General features: G+C 44.2%; 1 protein-coding gene across 1 annotated transcript in view; it reads right to left on the bottom strand.

Moving 5' to 3' along the window:
- Nucleotides 1–17,633, bottom strand: part of nek11 (NIMA-related kinase 11) — a 302,567-nt gene that overhangs the window by 201,124 nt on the left and 83,810 nt on the right. The window contains exons 4-5 of the mRNA XM_039737379.1: nucleotides 16,084–16,202; nucleotides 13,901–13,965 (exon numbers count right to left, since the gene is read on the bottom strand). Coding sequence (XP_039593313.1) covers nucleotides 13,901–13,965; nucleotides 16,084–16,202 — 184 coding nt within the window. The remainder of the gene's footprint in view (nucleotides 1–13,900; nucleotides 13,966–16,083; nucleotides 16,203–17,633) is intronic.

The following is a 17,633-nucleotide window of genomic DNA, read 5'->3' as shown; positions in this document are numbered from 1 at the left end:
TCCAAAATCCGTACTGACCCCTACTCTCTCTTCTGTTCTTTTCCTGGTTTTCTGTGGTGACAACCTGCACCACCACCACCTGATCAAAGTACCGTGATGTTCCTACATTGATGGATTAAAGGCCAGAAGTCCACATGACCGTCATCATCAAGTTCTTCCATGAGAACCCTAAATACAATGAGGACTGATCATTTATGTTAGGTAGAATGCCTAGAGGTGGCTGGGTGGTCTCATGGCCTTGTGACCCCCTGCAGATTTTATTTTTTCTCCAGCTCTCTGGAGTTTTGTTTGTTTTTTCTGTCCTCCCTGGCCATCGGACCTTACTTTTATTCTGTGTTAATAAGTGTTCTCTTATTTTAATTCTTAGTTTGTCTTTTTTCTCTTTCTTCATCATGTAAAGCACTTTGAGCTCCATTATTTGTATGAAAATGTGCGACAGAAAAAAATGTTGTTTTTATTATGGAACAGAAAGACAATAAACTGAAGGATATATTCTCAGAACTCCCCCTCCTTGCATACAGACAACCACCAAACCTCAAACAACTGATTGTCTGAACCTCTATGTGTGGCTCAGCAGCAAGTGGCACATCTCCCTGCATACAGAACAGATGTGGCACCTGTGCACAAATCTACACGACAGATCAGGTAGTCATACCACATTGCCAGTAGGAGCATAAAGTAAAGGGTCTGTTCACATGCAAATCTGCTAATGTGGTCTACCTAATCAGGTGCATAAGGTGCCCCAACATTGGACTGTATGTTGAGGAAACTGGTCAGACACTGCGCCAGCAAATGAACTCACATGGATTTCATATCAATCAGAACAGTGCTGATCTTCACAGTGGCAGCACACTTTAACAGTAATGGCCACAGCATAAAGGATCTGAGGGTCACTGTGCTTATGGGGAGCGGAGAGAATGGGACTACAAACTTCTACAAAATAGGCCTGAACAGAGACAAGAGTTTTATGACCAGATATGTGGACTAACAGACTGACTGACCAGCTGACTCCATCAGAGGCCGATCTTACAGACAATGCACTTCAACAAAACCTTACAGGACTTTTTTTTCTAGTGATGATTATCTTATGTCTACATTGTATTAGTTCATTGTTCTCTTTTTTCAGTGTTAATTCATCTAAGGTTTATTAAATTCGCTAAAATTTTAACAAAAAGGTTGTTAATCACTTTGCTGTCCCAATATAAGTGAGAGTATTTTTCAGTTTCTTTGTTACACCTCGCCTGATGAAGGGGCCTTAACTGCCTCGAAAGCTTGCATTTGTAATCTATTTAGTTAGCCAATAAAAGGCGTCATTTCACCCTACTGTCTCCTGTATCAATCTATGGCTAACACGGTAGAACACTGCTATAAATAACTAAAAATAGTTATTAAAGAAAAAGGAAAAACTTTCAACTAATGCCAACTCAGTGATGCAGCCCATCACAGTGGCCCTGCCTCCTTAGCCTCCACATACAGGAGACAGGGCAGATAACAAAGAACACAACTAAAGAGCAAAACAGAACGAAACAAATAAACCAATCCATACACAGAATCACAGCCAGTCAATCCATGAGGTGACATAGGCGGCCATCGAGGTAACCGTCATCGGAAGGGCCTCGTTTATGAATGTAAAGGCACTGAAGGGGGGACGAAAAGGGGTCATGGAAATAATAATTATGTCCGTGGTACGTACACAAAGGAGTTTGTGTTTCTGAAAGCGTGCACCCTATGATGGGCGCAATTAATTTAAGTAAGCCTGAGGGAGAAGTGGGATACTGAGTGGGCACAGTTACCTGCTGGGCACCTGTTCTGAAAGTAAATGTGGTCACGCCAAGGGACACGTGCTCCTTAAAGTCCACGGGGGAGTCATTTATGCTATTGAGAGGATGCAAGCTCCGCACGCACAGTTTGTCGAAGTCTAATAATTACTGACTACCTGCTACGGACAGCGAGGGGAGACCTTCGTCAACCCTGTCTAGGGCTCCAAATGGGCTTTGATTGGCACTGTGCAGAATATAAAGAAACCAAGAGCAGAATTAACAACATAACAGTTAGTTAGTCAGCCAGACTTCCATCATCTTCAGCACTGCGTCCCCGCCTCTAATAAAGCTTCCTCCATTTCTCTCTATCCTGGGCCAGTTCCTCCAGGTTTCTTCCTCTTGCTTCCTCTATCTCCATATCTTTCCACCTCTTTCTTGGCCTTTCTGCTCTTCTCCTTCCTACCTAAATCCATCTTTCTGTTCTTCTTGCAGTCCTTGAGTTGTTCAGGTGCCATACGTGTCCTCCTTATCTTATCACTCTGGATTCGGCTATTTCACTCACAACATAATACACAAAAGAATATTTGAGAAGATGAAATAAACAAAAAATAAACTAAAGTCCGGTCAACAGTTCTGCATGAAATCTAACAAAAGGTACGTGAGGCAGAGTTTCTTCTCCTCCTGATTGTAAATCTTCAGATACATTTTAGGAGGACGTCTGCCGACTCGACTTGAAGCGCAGACCGCAGTGAGGTCCCCACAGCAAATGGAACGAAGTGTGTGTGTGTGAAATGAACTCCACAAGAGTGACCAGAGTGCGCGGTGATTAAAAGCCGGCCGCTCCACTTATTGAGATTAATTACAGGAACAGAGTGGAGAAGCAAATGGCACAGAGAGACCGAAATTCACCGTCTTCTATTGGCGAGAAGATAAAAACAAATAAATCTTCATTACGCTTCGGATTTGTCTGGTCACTTTTTATGAGGCCATCCGTGCTGTTCCGCACACAAAATTGTTTTGTATCATGAAAGAAAAAGAAAAGAAGTTTGTACCCACGCTCAGGTAAAGTAACTCCAGGCTAAAACTCATACACTATATGGACAAACATTTGTGGACCCCTCACCGTCAGATCTACAGGAGTCCAAAACTACGGACATTACAGTTTGCTAAGACGTGTCCTGCAATACTGAAGTCACTTACTTAAAATTCCACACACAGTCGCCATAACATTAGGGTATGGGAGCAAAACTGTGAATTATTTCACGTTGCCTTCACACAAAATACATTCCTTGACTAAATGTCTCAAAATTCACAGATACTTGGACACTCAAAATATGCCACCATCAACACTTTACATTTTTAGAGGGCACTTTGCACTTGCTTACATACTGAGGTCAAAACTATTAAACATCCATTCAAAGCTCCATTACTACAATTGGCGACATCTCTACCAAGACCCCTGTAAAACAGATCATAAATAGGACATTATATCAAATAAACACCTGACAGCAAAACCCCTGGTTAGGTAATAATCCAATAGGTCTTTATAACCCAAATGAGGTGGGTGGTTCCCCAAGAGGCGTGGTCACCCGCCAATCACCGCTAGTACCCGCCCTCTGCCGTATCAATCTGGAGCGTCTCCCACAGTTCCTGGTGGTTCATTGTGAATGCACTCAGGACAGGGAGAGTTCTTGTGTTTTGTTTTGCTGTGCCTTGTGCTTGTCTTTTGATTTTCTGGATGCTTGAATGGTTTTGTTTTTGACTGTTGGATTGTGCACTGGGACTTATTTGCACAGGACTACCCCCGTACTTTAGGGCAATTCCTTCCCTTTTTGTTCTCCATGGAGCGTCATTGTGTGACACAACATTTTTGTGGAAAAAAGATTATGTGGTTGCCCTTTTGGCGGAGTGATGGCTCGGAGGCTAGGGCTCTGCATTGGCAATTGGAAGGTTGTTGGTTCGAAACCCGTAAAATGCCAAAAGGGTTTCTGCTGTGTTGGGCCCTTGAGCAAGGCCCTTAACCTGCAATTGCTCCGTCCTGGGTATGACATTAATCTGCATCCGGCCCTGCATGTAGGCCCTCCAACCTGCAGGGAAAAACTTGGGGGTTGGTGGCAGAATTGGCACTTCAGCCACCATAAAAAAAACCTCACACTGTTCCACTCCATCTGAACTGGTGTGGTGCTGAGGTGCCACCCGTTTTATGGCTTCACTCAGGTCCTAATCTGGATCCTGGGTTGGTTTGTCGTGTGGTGGGTGCGCCAATGCCCGCTCCTAAACCCTCTCTCTCTTTTGTCTAGCCAGGCTTTGGCAGTATATCCCCCTCTAGTGGTCATTTTTAAAAGTGCTTTTTGGGACTCCCATTCATAAAAGCCAGTGTAATACACTTGCGTTTCTCAACTGGCTTGTTGTGTCTGGTCTTGTGTCTCTCTCTTTCTCTCTCTCATATATTATATATATATTTAGTAGCTGTGTAAGCCAGTGCTGTAAAAAGCCTGGGCTCCTAGCATCTATTAAAGTTGTAAGAAAAAAAATTGAAATGCAGGGTTGGCAGTTTCATTTCGCCAATGTGTTCGCCTCACTTGTGCATTAGCGGCTAAGCGAGTTTATCTTTCCTCTGCGGTCTCCCTTTGGCTTTCTTTCAGCTTCTTGCTGTAGACTCGTACTTCTGGGCTGGACAGACAGACACACACACTTCCACACGTAGATGTTTATATATAAGATAGATAGATAGATAGATAGATAGACACAATGTGTGACCCAAAAGTTTTGAGATTAACTGTTTTACGAGTCCACGGTGGGCTGGCACCCTGCCCAGGGTTTGTTTCCTGCCTGTGTTGGCTGGGATTGGCTCCAGAAGACCCCCGTGACCCTGAAGTTAGGATATAGCGGGTTGGATAATGGATGGATGGATGGATGGATGTTTTATGAGTACTGTGCATTATATCTAGCGGCCAACACAGTAACTACATAGTACTATGTTTCATGTAACACAGTGACCAGGCTTCAATGGTTTTCGTTCACTGATCTGTGTGCAGGAACTTGTTTATCTCTTTGTTTTGTTTGACGAGTTAGAACGGCCAAATTCCAATCCAGTGAGTGGTTCCTTCTTCATGATAAATGCGCCATCTCAAAACGCTGAAATTGTAAAGAACTTTCTGACAAACAGGAACGTTGCTGTTCTTCACCACCCACTTACCTTAGTGAACTTGAACCCGACACACACAGACGGACATCGTAAGTTCACCCAACACACGTTTATTTTTACAATATTTACAATGCACGAACCCCAGTGCCTCTTGCACCGATTCCCCAAAGTCCAGGCCTCTCCCTCACTATGCCTTTCTCTTGGGAACCCGGATGGGCTCCAGCTGCTTCCCGACACTCTCCTTTGGACACACCCCTGTGTGGCGGAAGTGCCGGTTGTGCACCCGGAAACCATCCGGGTGTCTCCTGTTCTCTTCCCCCCAGCACTTCCTGGTGTGGCGGAAGTGCTGGGCTCCAGGGTTCCTCAGGCACCTGGGCGCCGCCTGGCGGTGGCCACGGGCCCCTACAGGGTTGGGCTTCCAAGCCCTCTACCCGTGGCCCCCAATACAACCAGGGCGATCGCCCCCTCGCGGTCTGGAGCGGGCGCAAGCCCTCATCTGGTCCTCCTGGGCGTCCTGGCCGGGGACTACACGGGATATTCCGGCACCGGGGCGCCACCTGGCGGTGGCCACGGGTCCCTACAGGGCTGGGCTTCCAAGCCCTGTACCCGAGGCCCCCAACATAACCAGGATGGACGCCCCCTCGCGGTCTGGAGGAGGCACAAGCCCTTCTCTGGTCCTCCTGGGCGTCCCGGCCGGGGACCACTATATATATATATATATATATATATATATATATATATATATATATATATATATATATATATATATATATATATATATATATATTTTGTGATGGATGGCTGGGTTCCATGCCCAGCCGGGAAGACCCTGCTACATATGTTCCAGGGGAGCAACTTTGGATAGCTCAATACCTCCTCAAAGCCGACGATGATTCCCCAGCCTCCTACCTGGCTCCATGAGAGCTGGGATGGCCACTAGGGGGTGCTGTCGGGACTCAAGGACCCAGCTGGACAAATCATCAGCCCCACCCGGAGGTGCAATTGGACCAGGTGGTCAAGCACCTGGAATAGTTCCGGGTGGGCTATAAAACGAGCCAGCCTCCACCACTCAATAGCCAGACTTGGGAGGAAGAGGACGAGGTTGACTGGGAGGAGTGGTGGTGCAAGGAACACAAGGGGTTATTGTGTTGACTGTTAAGTGCTTGTGGGACTGTGTTGGGCCTGTGGGGCTCGGGGAAGGCATGTCCCACGGCTGAAGAATAAAATAAAAAGCCTGTGTGGTTTACACGTGCCTCTGCATAGTCTGTGTCGGGTCAGGCGCTATATAGCACCTTTTACAATATATATATATATATACACAGACAGTCCCCGGGTTACGTACGAGATAGGGACTGTAGGTTTGTTCTTAAGTTGAATTTGTATGTAAGTTGGAACAGGTACATTATTTTAATAAATGCTATTGTTGACCGACTGTAACCAAGTGCTCTGCCAATGAATGATGGAGTTTCATGTCTCTCTAAACTTTTTATTATTTTCCATGGTGATGGTTTTTCTCTCTTTACTGTATCACCAGCACTTGCATCAGATTTGTGTTTCAGAGACATTGTTGAAGGGTGAAGACAAAAGGTTAAGATGAGCTCTTCTGCACAGCACTGTACACGTGATCACAGCAGGAAGGCACCCGTCGTCAACACGTCTGATGTACTGAGCGAGAGACAACTTCCTCCTATGTGCATAAAAGTACAAGCAGGCTCGCTATTGAGAATGAATGTGGGCGGCGAGGGATCATTCACCATTCGCCCACCACACAGTCACCTCCACTTGCATACAGTATGCTGTCTGCAGCGTCTGCCTACAGAGAATGAACACGGTGCGGCCAAAGGCAGGCAGTGAATCGCCCACCACTTCCCCCAGTCAACAGGCAGCCACCTGAGGCATGCTATACAATGCTTCCCCCCGCCACCCCTTTCACCCTCAATGGCCTCCGGGTCACCACTTGCAGCATCACCAGCCACCCACCGAGGACAAACGGGGAAGTCGAGAACAGCAGCTGCAGTGGCATGTTGGGTGGGCAGCGAACTGCCCCAACAAGCCTCTGTTCTGCACACGAGTGGTAGCAGTGGCCCCGGCGACTATGGACCCCGGGTCACCGCTTGCCGCGCACCCAGCCGCCCACTGAGAATGATTCATCAACTGGAGCCGCTCGAGGGACACTATACTGCGCGAGCAGCGAAATCGCCCCCTCCAGCCACAGCTTGCAGCGTCCACAGGCCAAAGATGACGGAGTGGCAGTTACTGATTAGCCTGCGTCGCGTCCCCCAGACAGATGAAGGAGCAGCTGTGGCCCCGTTCGTAAGTCGTATGTCGGATGTCTGTAACTTGGGGACTACCTGTATATATAGTGCAGTTATCATATTGCCATATTCCCTGTATTTAACAATAAATTCCATTTCTTAAAATGCGTAAGCTTCAGTTACCTTGATACAAGTCTAAGAGCTGGACAGCGCCTCCTAAAGAGAAACGTAAGGTAAATAAAGTAGGAGCCTTACCAAATTACTGAATTAATTACTGGCTTCACCACAAGCAAAACTGATGATTAATTAACCAAATTAAAACTGTCCTTTTCCCCACCTCCTCTGCCTCTTGGGGGCCCACCCATCAAACACATGGCACATGGTAAAAGAGGCTTAAACGTAAAGAAATGAAATACAATGTTAATATAAACAATGAACAAAATACACGTAAAAGATTACAAAAACTAAATAAATAAAATATAACACAAAATGCATTACAGCAGACCCCTAACACTGAAGGTGGCCTTGCCAGACAAGTGCCAGTCCATCACATGGCACACATCAGATTTAGAGTTGCCATTCTGTTATGTTTTAATAAGGGGGTCCTACCTTGGCTTATACTTCCATTCCTCTTCTTTGCCTTTTCCATTTATTTTTACTTTGATTTATTTATTATGAATATTTCTGATAATGCTACTCATTTATATTTCATGTTACCTGCCTTATTATGTTTATGTACATTTCTTCAACTATCTTTATGTCTCCTGTGTTTTGGAGGTGGGACCACCAATACATCACCACGTAGGACCACCCCATCTCCATAAATGAAGGCTGGGGAAGGCAGCCCCTTCAGTTTAATTGGTGGATTGGGGAGGTCCGTTTGTGATGATTGTTGAGAGTTCCCAAGCACAAAGTTCCAAAGCCCACCATCTAGAGGGGGATATTACCATTAAACCCCAACTCATGATGGGGGCAAATGCAGAATCTTTATAAATAATAATATGTATTATTCAAAAAGGCTATTGAACAAACGTAAGCTCTGTGGAACACAAAAGAAAAGAAGGAGTTGACAACAAAGCTTTTCCGAGGTGAGCGATGTCCCAACACGAAATCCAAGAGGCAAAGTCAAAAAACATAGAAGTTCAAATAATCTAATAAATCGCCAAAAAAAAAGCACAGAAAAATCACGTTAGACACACTCACCAACTTCCCAGTGCATTTGAATTGATCTCAAGGGACCGTCCCCATCTTTTTAGTGCTGAGGACAGACACTTGTGGTGATGGGCAGGTGGCCCCACCTTTTGGGGAACCACCCACAAAATACAAGGAGTAGGGAATAAAGCAAACAATCAACAAAAAGTAACATTAACCTAATAAATGACTTAAAACCTAACAACAAGGACATGAAACAGTCTGTGCTCACGTAACGTCATAAGGCACGAGCCAATAACAAGGCCATTTATGTGCCGTTTGAGTATCTGGGTTTAGTTCAATCTAAAACGATTTAACTTGTGCTTCTCGGAATTCTCATTATCGGCTTTCTGACTTTCATTCTGGAGTACAATTCTGATTCTTGGTTCACGTTTCTGGCTTGGTGAAAGATTTGGTTTTGACCCAGGTGTGTACTCAGTTTTGTTTTCACTTTGTCTTCTGATCGGAAAAATAAAAACCCTTCTGCTTCTGCAAAGACAACTTCTTGAGAGTTTCCAAGCTCAAATTCTCCAAAAACAAATTTCAAAAATACCCCCTAGAGGTGGGGATATTACGGTCAAACCCCAGCTAGTAATGAGTGCAAACACAGCATCTTTATCAATAGAAGAATTTATTTATTTATTCAAAACTGCTCTTAAACAAAAGTAAGCTCTGTGGAGCACTAAAGGCCAAAAGGAGTTACCAGCTGAGGCTTTCCAAGTTGAACCAAAGACACAAAAACAGAGCAGAGGTTCAGAAATTCCAATTAAATCACCAAAAACAAACAGGACAGAAAAATGCAGCAGAAACCTTCACTAATTCCCAGGCGCATTCGAATGAAATGGAAGGGACTGTGGGTTGCCCCTCCCCTTTATATGGCTGAGGGGTTGATGAGTAGGTAGCCCCGCCTCTGGGGGATCCGCCCACAAAACACAAGGACTGTAATAAGATAATTAACAACAGTAACATCAACATAAGTAACTGACTTCAAAATGAACAAAAAGGACTTAAAACACAGATTTGAACCCCAGCCCGGGGATGAACCCTGGCTGACATGTAATGCTGTTTATGAACTTTGTGTTTTGTCATTAGATTTTATGTTTTTTTTTCCACTCTTTTAAGGATTTCCATCCATCTTCCAGACCTACTTTATCCTGAGAAGGGTCATGGGGAAGCTGGCACCTATCCCAGCAAGCACAGGGTGCAAGGCAGGAACAGGGCGCCAGTCCGTCACGGTTTAGTATGTTGTGTTGAGACTTTTTTTGTCTTCAGATTAACTGTGTGGTGACCCCTTTTTGCTTGTTTTTGAGCATTTTGTTATATTTTTGTAGATAAATCCTCCTTTTATGACGATTCATCATCGCCCATCCTTTTAACAATCTAGGGGTTTATGGTAATCCTCTCCCATCTTGGTTATATTTTGGGACTTTGCTTATATACATGTTGGATTCAGACAATCTTCAGACCCATTCATTCGCTGCACACTTTATTGTACTGCAGATTTCATTTTAAATGGAGAAATGAGCCTTTTTTTTTCCTAAACTCAATAACCCATAATGACAAAGGTTTCCCCACTAAATGTTCAGTACATCTTGGGGATGTGGGTAAAAACGGGACGACAGACATGAGGAGAAATGTGCTGAATACACACAGACGGTGACCAGCACTGAGCCTTTATCTCTGTAGCCGTGAGGCTGAGGCAGTGCCAACACCTGTGCCACCATGCTGCCCACCCGTCGGTCACTCTATTTTAAATGCCACCTTTCAATATAATCACTCTCACAAAACGCCTTGTAAAGTTATCACCATCACCATATGTGTGAAAGAACACGGGCACTGGGAATACATGACGGAGATTGCAGGAGCAGACGTGAGGAGTCTGAACTGTGAGGATAAAGCCAGCAATCGGTGACAGGAATGAGGTGACAGTGTCACTTCAGAGAAATCCAAGTGAAAGCAGCTGGCTTTTCTCATACATAAGTTAGGACATCGGGGGTGCCACGCTACCAAGGGGCTTCCTTATTTTTTTTTTTATATCTGTCACTCAAAGTCTGTGGACAGTTGAAGCGACTGTGTATTAAAACATGGAGATAAATGAAATCCGCTTCACTTGAGTGATCTTTGCTTTCACTATCTGGAGCGGCCAGACAAACGACATTGCCACTTTAGTAACTAATGAGATTGACCCGCCACGGCGCCCTGGACAAAGGAATCCATCCATCATTTGTGGATCCAGGGAAAGGATCCCTGGAGTCAAAATGTCTTCTATTGTATATGTCTATTTGTACTGGAACACTAAAGCTTTTATTCCCCAACGTATGCAACACGTCGCTTGATGAACGATCATTTGTAGCAACAAGAGCGGCAGCGGCAGCCATCAGGCAATGGGCTTGTAAAACAAGAAAACACGCCTGTCTGTAATTCCCAGTTTGGAATAAAAACTAAACCAACTCCCTGCAGCACTGGATCAACAGTCGTTGGCACAGCGGTTGGCGCTTCGGACTCACAGCTCAGGGATCGGGAATACAATGTGTCAGTACAGAACTTCCACATCCCTACCATGTCTACTCGGATTTTATTCCAAATCTCAAAGATGGGCAGCATAGGTGGGTGAAGGTGTGTGGCTCATCCAGGGCTGAATCCTGCGTTGTGCCCGATGTGCCCTCAATAGGCTCTGACACCCTATGACCTCATAATGGAATATAAGGGGGCTGGCAGGATGGATGGATAGATAAATCTTTCGCTGAACGTCTCTGTCAGGTTCTGCTAACGGCTCAAGTGCTTGTGATGTTGCTATTGTAATTTTTCCATATTTGCTCCATGAAAATTAACTTTATTTTACTGGATGTAGAAAAAATGGCAAAACAAGAATCAATTATAGATCATAATGCCCATCCTCTCCATAATACGATGCCCTGTGTCACCAGCTGACTCCATGAGGGCCCAGCTGGTATCAATGCCAGGCCCATTGTGCCCTGTCACCCTACCACATGAGCAGAGGGAGGGACAATATTTACTTATATTAGGATATCATTAGTTTAATATTTTGTGTACAGTTATGGGAAAATTTAGACCTTAATACAATTCTCTAAAAAATTATTTATATTGTGTGTATCTATTGGTATCAAAAAGCCTGTCTACTGCATTAGTCTAATATATACTGTCCTTCACATTTATATAATAAACAGAGAGATACCGTATATGCTCCAATAGTGGACCCCGGCGTTTATTTGCAAAACTAGCCTCGGCTCACGGCGCTTATTAGAGACCGGCCATTGTTAAAAAAAAAACCTTCAGAACGCAATATTTTTTTCACGCGTGTTGGTACAGGTAGGTACACAAACATATTGGGTAATATTACAAACAGCTACTTTATTTGAATTTCACATGCTGCATAAGACAGTTAAAGATAAATGGCAATGTCTTTCTGTACCTTTCGCTGCTATTCGTCGTCCGAATCTGCAATGACGGCTTCTTTGTTGTCCAGTTCACTATCGTCTTCCTCTTCTTCCAGGTTTGTCCGTATTTTGGTCAACCCGGCATGAAAATGAAGCAGTTTTAGAAACCGGTATATCCGTATTTCTTATATATGCAACGTGCTGACATGCACACGCATTACACACGTCTATAAAGATACAGACGCTTACAATGTACGCTAGTAGGCAAATATCAAAGACCCGGCTACTGTTAGAGACTGGCTACTGTTTGGCTGCATCCCCTTTGAAGCCCAGCGCTTATTAGAGACCGGCGACAATAAGAGACTCTGCGTTTATTGGAGCATATACGGTATGTGTGAAAGGCAATATATAATAGACAGGCAGACAGACAGACAGATAGATAGATAGATAGACATTACATAATAGATAGGTAGAGAGGGTGTGCCTCCTACCAAAACCTGGCACAGACAAACACAGGACAGAAGTTCAACACACATTCTTTTATTTTTTCTGTGTGGGAAACACTTTCCCTAATTTACCACCTGCACAGCACAATTTCACACAAGAACGCGGCACAAAAGCACACCTCCTCCCGACTCTGACTCCCAGAGTAGGGGCACCCGGATCTTCTTCCAGAAGCAAAGGGCTCAACAATACCTGCAGCACCCCCTGGTAGCACCCACGGAACCCAACAGGGCTGCTCCAAACTCCAACTCCCATGGAGCCCTATGAGAGTCTGAGGCACCGCTGCAACCCAAGGGGGGCTGCCACTGCCACCTAGTGCTCCGTTGGAGGTAATGCCCTGGATACGCTCCCTATCTAGGTAGATATATAGTGTGGAACATGACCCGGACACAGACAGGCAGACACGTTCAAATCACCCCACACACGTTTATGTACAAAGTGCATATTTACAATAGTGCTCAACAGTCCCCCAGTCCCCTAAGTCCTGGCCACAAAACACAATGCCTTCACTCTTCAGGCCGCTTCCTCGCCTCCTCCAGAGACCTCGTCCTCTCCACTCCCGACTCCAGCCATTGTCTGAAGAGAGGCGGCCCCTTTTATCAGCGCCCGGATGTACTCCAAGTGTGCTCCAGCAACCTTCCACCGGCACTCCCCAGTGTGGCGGAAGTGCTGGCTGCGTACCCGGAAGCACTCCGGGTGTCCCCAGTCCTCTTCCTCCCAGCACTTCCTGGTGTGGCGGAACTGCTGAAGTCCAGGGCTCCAAAGGCACAGGGGCGCCCCCTGGCGGAGGCCCCCAAAAGAACCAGAGCGGTTGCCCCCACATGGTCTGGGGAAGGTGTAAGCCCTCCTCTGGTCCACCTGGGCGTCCCGGCCCGGTCGCCACCCCAATCATCTCCGACAATAGATAGATAGATAGATAGATAGATAGATAGATAGATAGATAGATAGATAGATAGATAGATAGATAGATAGATATGAAAGGCACCATATAATAGATTATTTATCTTCTAATTGCTGTAAATGAGCCAACAGCACTGGAGTTTTCTTATCCTTTCACTGGCTCGGGCTGCATGACTTTATTAAACTTTATTTTAGGCTGTTTTAGTCCGTCAGTCAGTCAGCTGTAGTGAGGCACTTGGCTGGTCCCTTCACGCTTCTCCTACTAAAAGTGTCCATCTTGAATTTCATTGCTAAGGTGACTCTCAGGCTACTCTTTTTTTTTTACAGAGGATTTTCCCCTTCGTGCAGAAGTGTCCTGATGGCACACAAATCTGTGAAAGGCTGAAGGAGTTTGTAGATTTTTATTGGTGCAGCAATGTGCAGGAATCCTCCATACGGGCAGAACGAGTAGAGTTAGAGAACTTGTGACCGCCTCAGGCATAACGCACAAGGACTCAGTGATTGATTGATTGATTGATTGATTGATTGATTGATTGATTGACTCATTCAGTCAGTTGATTGATTTATTGATTGATTAGGTTTCAGTAATTCGGCCCAACATTTTGAGGCAAACATCAAATGTGATCTCCACACTCCTTAAGCAGCAGACTTTCCAGTGAAACTGCCATTAAAAGCCCGACCAGCACAAACTAATTACAAGTATATAACTTTTATTAGGTTTTGAAAATATTTGAAGTAGCTTACCTATTTTGATCACATTATTTTTAAGGAAAACGTTCTTTGTTTTCAGATCTCTGTGCAGTATCCTCCTGTCAAATTAAACACACAATAATGAATGATTCAGCAATACGTTCATTTATTTGAGAGGTTATATGTGCTTTGGATTTTGCACTGTTTAACTTTATTTAAAAAAAGCAAAAAATATTATATAGTGCCTTTCACATCTATCTATCTATCTATTATATAGTGCCTTTCACATCTATCTATCTATTATATAGTGCCTTTCACATCTATCTATCTATCATATAGTGAATTTTCTATCTATCTATCTATCATATAGAGCCTTTCACATTGGTCTACCATAAAGTGCCCATCTTACCTACATTACCAGTGAACAGTTTTTGAACACCTCAGATTTAATCAGCTGAAAGACCTAAAATGGTAAAATGGTAAGCAGTAAACTGATTAAAGTTTAGGTTAGCAAAAACTGAAAAAAGGGAAATTTCAGAATATCAGAGATGGGCCTTCTTCAGAGAACAAATAATGGGTTACCACCTACAGATGTTCTGCACCAGTTACAGTAAATGAAGCCTTGCAAGTTGAAGCAAATAATTTGCACAGGTGTCCCAAGTTCTGTTCAGGTCAGGTCAGGCTAGGGAGTCTGCACTGGTACAGCGCATTGCCGCACCCACCACACGATGATACAGCACAGGGCCCTGGTTGGCAACCCCTAAGGCAGACACGCAGTCCAGTCCCACCCATCTATCTGCCACAGCCAGATATTATGTGTGTGGCCTTGGCCTGGTCCAACCATTCGGGTCCTCAACAATGAGGGTCCTGTGAGCCGTATCACCCTCCAGAAATCGCGCCACATGGCTGTAGTGCCGTAACTGACCCTCCCTCACAAAGACAGTCACGTTCCTCATTTAGGACTCCATTAGCAACACAAAGCCAAGCCAGCGGTACTGTAGGATTCTCCAAAGAGACACACATAAAGGAGTCCAGTCTTCATCTCAGGTCACTGGATAGCGTCCATGCCTCACAAACACTGAGCACCAGGACTCTAAAGACTTGGACCTTCGTCCTTTTGCATAGATATCAGGAGCACCACACACCCCTTTCCAGCAACCTCGTGACCCAAAAATGCTCTCCCAAACTGTCTACTGACTTCATAGGAAGAGTCACCAGAGACATGAATGTCACTGCTGAGGTCAGTAAACCTCTCGACGAGGTCGACACTCTCTCTGCAGACAGTGAGGTCATTAAAGGCCTGGCTGTTGGTTTTTATCAGGACCCTCACAAGCCCAGACACTCAGACCCCTCACTCAGTCTCTTGAGAGCCCCCATCAGATCCTCCGTTGACTCTGCAAAGATCATAGCAAAGTCAAGATCACTGAATCTGTCTTCGTGATGTCCCTCCATTGATGGATTAAAGGCCAGAAGTCCACATGACCGTCATCATCAAGTTCTTCCTTGAGAACCCTGAATACCACGAGGACTGATTGAGGTCATTTACGTGATGTCGAATGCCTAAAAGGGGGCTGGTCAGGTGGACTCGTGGCCTGGAATCCCTGCAGATTTTATTTTTTCGCTCCAGCCGTCTGGAGTTTTGTTTTGGTTTTTCTGTCCACCCTGGCAATCGGACCTTACTTTTATTCTATGTTAATTAGTGTTCCCTTATTTTAATTCTTATTTATTTTGTCTTTTTCTGCTTTCTTCATCATGTAGAGCACTTTGAGCTATATTATTTGTATGAAAATGTGCGACAGAAATAAATGTTGTTCACCAACAGATGCCCTTCGCACAACACCCAGTCCATAGCCCATGCAAGCATTGGACAGAGTAGGAGCAGAACACACCCCTGCCAGACCCCAGAGTCAAATGGGAAAAACGTAGAGGGTCTGCCTCCACTCTGCACAGCACTCACAGTACCAGTGTACAGGCCGGTCATGACACCCAGCAGACCCCACTGTGTGTCTTAAAGCCGAGTTGGAGCAGACTGTGCGACTACACCAGGATCAGAAAGCTATACGGCGCAGAATGTTGTGCCCATGCCAAGCCATTCTTATTGTTCATTTTGGTTATGATGAATGGCGCATCCCATTCCTATTTGAAATACTGTAATGGCACACAATTAAATAAGAAAAACACAAAGAACAGGAGTCTGCTTAGGACAATAAAATCAAAAATGTCACTTCTGCGTTTACCTTGCATGCATGTAATGCACACCCAACAGGAGCTGAATAAACCACTCGATGATCTGAGCTTCTGGGAATGTCCTGCCAGCTTCTTTGCATTCCTCAACCTTGCAGTCCAAGTCTCTTCCCTGAAATGAAGCATTTAAGTCCACATTGGTTATATATAGATTGTTAATATTTGTAATATTTTCTTTACTTTTTTCTTGTGTCTGATTTTCAGTGTCATTCTAAAGCAACATACAGCGGATTCAGAAAGGATTCGGACCCCCTTCTCTTTGTTCACGTTTTGTTATGTTGCAGCCTTACGCTAAAACCATTCAAATGAGATTTTTTTTACTGCCCCACATCAAGCAGCACTTAATACTCAAGAGTGATGTGGTAAAAACATGATTTTAGACATTTAAAAAATATCCATCCATCCATTATCCAACCCACTATATCCTAACTACAGGGTCACGGGGGCGTGAAAAATTTGTTGCATCTTTCCCAAGAAGACTCCTGGCTGTATTGGCTCAAAAGGGGGCTTCTACTAAATACTGAGCAAAGGGTCTGAATACTTAGGATCAGGTGATATTTCAGTTTTTCTTTTTTAATAAATCTGCAACAATTTCAAAAATTCTTTTTTTTTTGTCTGTCAATATGGGGTGCTGTGTGTACATTAATGAGGGAAAAAAATGAATTTAAATGATTTTAGCAAATGGCTGCAATATAACAAAGAGTGAAAAATTGAAGGGGGTCTGAATACTTTCCGTACCCCACTGTGTATCTCTATATTATAAAAGGAAATCTTGAGACAAGACTTTTTGCCAAAAGATTTTGTCAGGTCCCGCCCTCCTCTCAACCATTTTCAAACATACCTACGGTCCACTCGCCTCCCATTCATGTGAATGCTCTGGTCAGACACACTTCCTGCACTCTCAGCTCTTATCATTTTTTACGTTTTCCTTATTTAAAGTCAACATTGACACGATACACATGCAGAGCAGGTTAGAGATTGTGAAAGTACTAAAATTTGAAAGTCCTTATGTCCTTTATGATCTTAATTAAGCCATTTTTAATGTTAATGTGGCTTTTGTAAATCATCTGCTGTATTTTCTTTGCCTGTGTTATGCTCTTTGTGTTTTGTAGTTGGTCCCCAGCCAATCACCACCAGGAACTGCTCTCCACTCAATAAATCCTGGGGGTCTCCCACAGTTCCTAGTGGTTCATTCTGAATGTAGTGGGGAGTGGTAATTTCTTATGTTTTGGGATCTACTGGGCTTTTTGACTTCCCGCTCTGTTTTTGACTAACTGCATTGGGTCTCCAGTTGCATCGAACAACCTTATTGTGTAAGGCAAATCATTTTGCTTTTGTACGCCATTATTGAAGAGCATTTTTTTGATATTAAAGTTTTATTTTATAAAGGCTCTACGAGATCCTTTTTGTGTCTCATCTGGGTTTTAGGCAGGATTTCCCCCTCTACTATGCATTTTTGGAAGCCCTTTTGGGATTTACTTGCACCATGGAGCTTCATTATTATTATTGAAGAACATCTTTGTGATATTAAACTTTTATTTTT

This window comes from Polypterus senegalus, chromosome 15 (assembly GCF_016835505.1).
Source record: "Polypterus senegalus isolate Bchr_013 chromosome 15, ASM1683550v1, whole genome shotgun sequence".
Lineage (NCBI taxonomy): Eukaryota > Metazoa > Chordata > Cladistia > Polypteriformes > Polypteridae > Polypterus > Polypterus senegalus.
The sequence above is the reverse complement of the archived record's forward strand: the minus strand, read 5'-3'. Positions and strand labels throughout refer to the sequence as shown.